Here is a 5,402-nt window from a genome sequence, read left to right as displayed (position 1 = left end):
GATAAATCTCCTACCTGGTCTCCCTGCCTCCATTCTCACTGTCCCTCTCCTCATAGTTCATTTTCTACACAGCAGCCCAAGTGATTCTTAGGGAACCTAAGTTACATCATGCCACTCCCTTGTTCACGATTCTCCAATGGTTTTCTATCACACTTAGAATAAAATCTAAGGTGCTTATCACAGTCTACAAAGTCCTGTTCTTCAGCTACCTCTCCTTACCCCTACTACCCCCCACCCCATTCATTGAACTGCCGCCATACTGGCCTCCTTGCTGCTCTCTGCCTGTCTCAAGTCCTTAGTATTTGCTGTCTCCTCTGCCTGGAAAGCTTTCATGTTTTTGTTGACTCTTAACTTCTCTCAGGCCTCTGCTCCTTATACTAGAGTAGCCCCTCTTCCCCGATTCTTTATCCTTCTGCTGCGCTTCACTCTTCTTCACAGTTAGCCACCGTATTTGGCCCAGTTCTTTTCCTTTTTGCTCTCAGTCCGCTTTCCCACTATTCCGCGCTCTGCCATGTATTGCAGGGACAAACTCAATTTTCCAAGCTTCCTTGCCATCTGCCTTCCAGGCGGGCCTGCCAATGGGGGTACTATTGTGGGCGACCGGAAGGTGGAAGAGGGAAGAAGCTCCAGGTTGCTGGCAACAATGACAATGGCAGTAACTTCAGCCCTGGCTGGGTGGCACCTTTTCTGCTGATCCAGAACCCACCTTGACAGTACTTCCAACATCGCAGCAGCAGAGCTATTAATGCATTTTTTTTTTTTAAATTTCTGGGCATTACTCTTTCTTCCTATTTGCTCTTCTAGCATTCTTATCTTCCTTTTTGTTCTTCTAGCCCTTTGAACACATGTGAAACCAATTCCTTCTAAATCTAGAGTAGTTTGTTTTTTTGACTGGACCTTTCCTGAAACATCTATTTATTTACTGTCTGCTAGAATATGGGCTTCATGTGAGTAGAGAGACGTTTGGTTCTGCTCACTGTAGTATGCTCCAACACCTAGAAGAGTGCCTAGCACACGGTAGGCATTTGATAAACATTTGAATGAATAAACTCATGAACTTTGGAACAACAGACAAACTCAAAATCAGGAAGCTTGGAAAATGCCCAAAACAAAACAAAACAAAATACCCCTTGATTATAAGTCTATGGTTTCTGGCTGACCTTTACTTACCTGTCTTTAATCAGGAGACAGGGCCTTTTAGTCTGAAGAGAAAACAGTACCTTAATACCTAAAAGATAAACTTCTGTCTTGCCACACACCCTTGGTAATGTAATATAAAAGAGCTGTCCATGCCTGTCCTACGGCATGAGGGCCCAGGACAATGCACTTACAAAACAAGACCCCCGGCTGTCCAAAGTTAGCCAGCTAATAGCATTTCTCGTCATCAGCAGTACAGCTGTAAACAGCCGACAGGTTTCAAGCTCTATGATACTAGAATTTACCCTGAGGCAGAATGGCAACATTTAAAATTTTGAGAATTTCTAATTTGGTATTTAGAAGTATGATACAATTACACTCAAGAATCTTCATGAAAACTTTTTACCTTGGTAAAAGAGGGACGATTTTTCAGGTACATCTGTAGAGACATCCCAGTGCCAGAGGGACCCATCCTCAGAGCAGGTGAACAGGTGGTCTGGGTTGGATGGGTGGAAGTGGACTTCCCACACTAAAAGAAGGAACCAAGGAGCTTATCCTGTGCAGATCAGCTGAACGAATATTAAAATCTTGTGTCTGGGCATCATTTCCCATTAACCTCCACCATACACCTTCAAACCCCAAGTCTGTGATAAAAACCAAAGGCTTCGGAATTTAAAAAAAGATCTAATATAACTCTCCAAATGGCTAGATCATGTAGACAGGACAGAGAAGTCAAGTAAATCTACTTGTGTACTGGGCCAGCAAAAGAATGAAAATTAATGCTAATCATCTGACCTACTACTTTTTTTTATTTAAAAGTATGACAATGGAATAATTCTGAAAAGACTTTAAAAATTGGTTTACGTTTTCTTATTTTTAATTCCTATGTCATTAATGCATGCAGGCTATATTGCTGGAAAGACTAGGAGAGAAGACCATAAAAGTAATATACAAATAAATTTCAAAGAGGCAGAGTCCAATTTTGGCTCATGCCAGGACTCTGGATACTTCTGGTCTATATCACAGAATTAGCAACCAGCTCCTAGCAAACCCAAACCTGGAAATACCCCAAGAATCTGGGATCTAGTTTCAGATGCAGGGATGTTAAGAAGCCAACTTGGGATTGAGGACCCCTCAAGCTCTACACTTTAAGGGGACTTTGTGTGCCAATAGACATCTGGGAGCCAATGACTGGCCAGGAAGTTATCTGCAGTCTTAGGAAGTTCTGTGTAGCATACAGATAAACCCAGTAGTCTGTAAACAAGGGTTCTGTGATTCTGGATTAGGTGACCTTAAAGAGGCAGCAATAGAAAGTGCCTGGGATGTAGCATAAAAAGTGCAAGGCACATGTTTGCATCCTAGCAATTTTCATTCGGATAGTTACCACAATTAAACATCATGTCACAAAACATAAAAACGTCATCTTCCTTATGAGGAGAATGTCTTCTGGGTGAGTCTCTGTGTAAAGTATATTCATACTGTGTCATTAAAACAAAGTGAAACAAACCAGCCTGTAGAGGTTACCAGAGTGGGAGGTGGGAGAGGTGGAAGAGAGTAAAGGGGGTCAAATGTATGGTGACAGAAGGAAACTAGACTCTGGGTGGTGAAAACACAACGCAATACACAGAGGATGTATTATAGAAATGTACACTAGAAGCTCATATAATCTTATTAATTAACGTCACCTCCCAAAATTAAAAACAAAAAACCCCAGCCCATACAGCCATAACCAAACTGCCCAAATCTAGATTAAGTATTTATTTATTTTCAAATTAGAAAACAAACCCCTATAAAATATCTTATTTCATTTCTAGCCAAGAGTCAGGATGAATTCAAAATAATACATTACAATCTACTACATGTATGTGTGCATTGCTTAACATTACAGTCTGGAAGTTAAAAAGGGGCTGGTAAGGGGCGGCCAGTTAGCTCAGATGGTTAGAGCACGGGATCATAACACCAAGGTTGCCGGTTTGATTACCACATGGGCCAGTGAGCTGCGCCCTCCACAACTAGATTGAAGGCAACGACTTGACTTGGAGCTGATGGGTCCTGGAAAAACACACTGTTCCCCAAAAAAGTTAAAAAAAAAAAAAAGCGTGGGGGGCTGTTAAGAAGAGATCTGAAAGTTTGTAATTCCACTATCACTGGGTTTGCCAACATCAGACTCTATCAGGGCATATCCTATTCCTTTTTATTCTTTTATTTTCCTGGGCATAGCTATAACTGGAAGAGGCAAAAATTTTTCTATCTTTTTATTTGCTTTATCTTAAATATAATCTTAAAAGTTTTTTTTTATCTTTCCAAGGTAATAATGTGAAACTTAAATTGAGAAGTTGCAGTACTGATATGTTTGCTCTTTTGTACTTTCATCCAAACATTAATACAAACTTCTCTCAAGTCATGATTTAAAAGTACAATCCACTTGTGCTCGCTTCGACAGCACATATACTAAAATTGGAATGATACAGAGATTAGCATGGCCCCTGCGCAAGGATGACACGCAAATTCGTGAAGCGTTCCATATTTTTAAACAACCAAAATGCCCATCGGTAGATGACTGGATTAAGAAANAAAAAAAAAAAGAGAGAAATCTAAGCTCTTGGGTAATAAAAAAATCAAGTGATCATAATAATTTCTGGACACATTTTTAGATGAGTACTTCTAAAAATAGCTTTATTTCTGTATTTCTAAAAATACAATCAGCTTGCTTTAGATCTTTTTTCTTACCCTTTATTTTAGGTAACTGCTCTTAAAAGTAGAAGTTTAGAACACTACTAGATAAACTTTTATTTCTAACAGTGCTCTGCATTTAATACAGAATTGAGGCAGAAGCAGCATATTTCAGTGTAAGGTATTATTTGCAGTTTTCTTTCCTCTCAACTTTCTGCCAGATCAAGTAAGGATAGATTTACTCTTTATCTGGCTGAGTAACTACTATGTGCCAGGCTTCGTGCTAAGTGCTGGGAATATGAGGTCAAGTCTCTGCTGTCTTGAAGCTTAATAATTAGTGAGGCTTAAATCTGGCAAACCCTGCTCAATTGCCTTCTCTAAGCGGCTTTTTTAGACAACACTAATTCGTGCTTCTCTCTCCCTGGAGCCTTTAGCATTCTATGCACCACTAATTCACTACCCTACATTTCTCTTATCATGCTCCTTTACATGCTCCTTTCTCTATAACTAAGTTAAGTATTTTTTAAGAATAGGTTACAGAGTTTATATTTGTTTTACCTTTCCAGTGTCCAATCTGTGCCTTGCAACACTAGACACAGTAAATGGCTTTACTTCTAGTCTAACAAAGGTTCCTCAAAATTTCAAATGTTAGACAGCAGAGATAGGAAGTAAAAACCAAGCACTTAGTTAATCCTTAGATAAAAATTTCAGTTTCTCAATAAACAAAGTTAGCATACATATGCTACACGCTCTACACATCCCATGTTTCTCCAGAATTTTTCTGGAACGGTTTTAGCTTTTCCCTCAGTTTTTCATATTTTACTGCTGTTGTATTTTTACATTACTCTTGAATACTGTGAAAATTAACATTAGAACAACCGATAAATCTCCTACCTGGTCTCCCTGCCTCCATTCTCACTGTCCCTCTCCTCATAGTTCATTTTCTACACAGCAGCCCAAGTGATTCTTAGGGAACCTAAGTTACATCATGCCACTCCCTTGTTCACGATTCTCCAATGGTTTTCTATCACACTTAGAATAAAATCTAAGGTGCTTATCACAGTCTACAAAGTCCTGTTCTTCAGCTACCTCTCCTTACCCCTACTACCCCCCACCCCATTCATTGAACTGCCGCCATACTGGCCTCCTTGCTGCTCTCTGCCTGTCTCAAGTCCTTAGTATTTGCTGTCTCCTCTGCCTGGAAAGCTTTCATGTTTTTGTTGACTCTTAACTTCTCTCAGGCCTCTGCTCCTTATACTAGAGTAGCCCCTCTTCCCCGATTCTTTATCCTTCTGCTGCGCTTCACTCTTCTTCACAGTTAGCCACCGTATTTGGCCCAGTTCTTTTCCTTTTTGCTCTCAGTCCGCTTTCCCACTATTCCGCGCTCTGCCATGTATTGCAGGGACAAACTCAATTTTCCAAGCTTCCTTGCCATCTGCCTTCCAGGCGGGCCTGCCAATGGGGGTACTATTGTGGGCGACCGGAAGGTGGAAGAGGGAAGAAGCTCCAGGTTGCTGGCAACAATGACAATGGCAGTAACTTCAGCCCTGGCTGGGTGGCACCTTTTCTGCTGATCCAGAACCCACCTTGAC

General features: G+C 40.7%; 1 protein-coding gene across 1 annotated transcript in view; it reads right to left on the bottom strand.

The window, feature by feature from the left end:
• The window catches only part of NUP43 (nucleoporin 43), a 15,420-nt gene that overhangs the window by 3,452 nt on the left and 6,566 nt on the right, over nt 1–5,402 (bottom strand). Inside the window, exon 6 of the mRNA XM_019638914.1 lies at nt 1,544–1,666. Coding sequence (XP_019494459.1) covers nt 1,544–1,666 — 123 coding nt within the window. The remainder of the gene's footprint in view (nt 1–1,543; nt 1,667–5,402) is intronic.

This window comes from Hipposideros armiger, unplaced genomic scaffold (genome assembly GCF_001890085.2).
Source record: "Hipposideros armiger isolate ML-2016 unplaced genomic scaffold, ASM189008v1 scaffold_41, whole genome shotgun sequence".
Taxonomy (NCBI): domain Eukaryota; kingdom Metazoa; phylum Chordata; class Mammalia; order Chiroptera; family Hipposideridae; genus Hipposideros; species Hipposideros armiger.
This window is presented reverse-complemented; position numbering and strand designations above follow the sequence as displayed.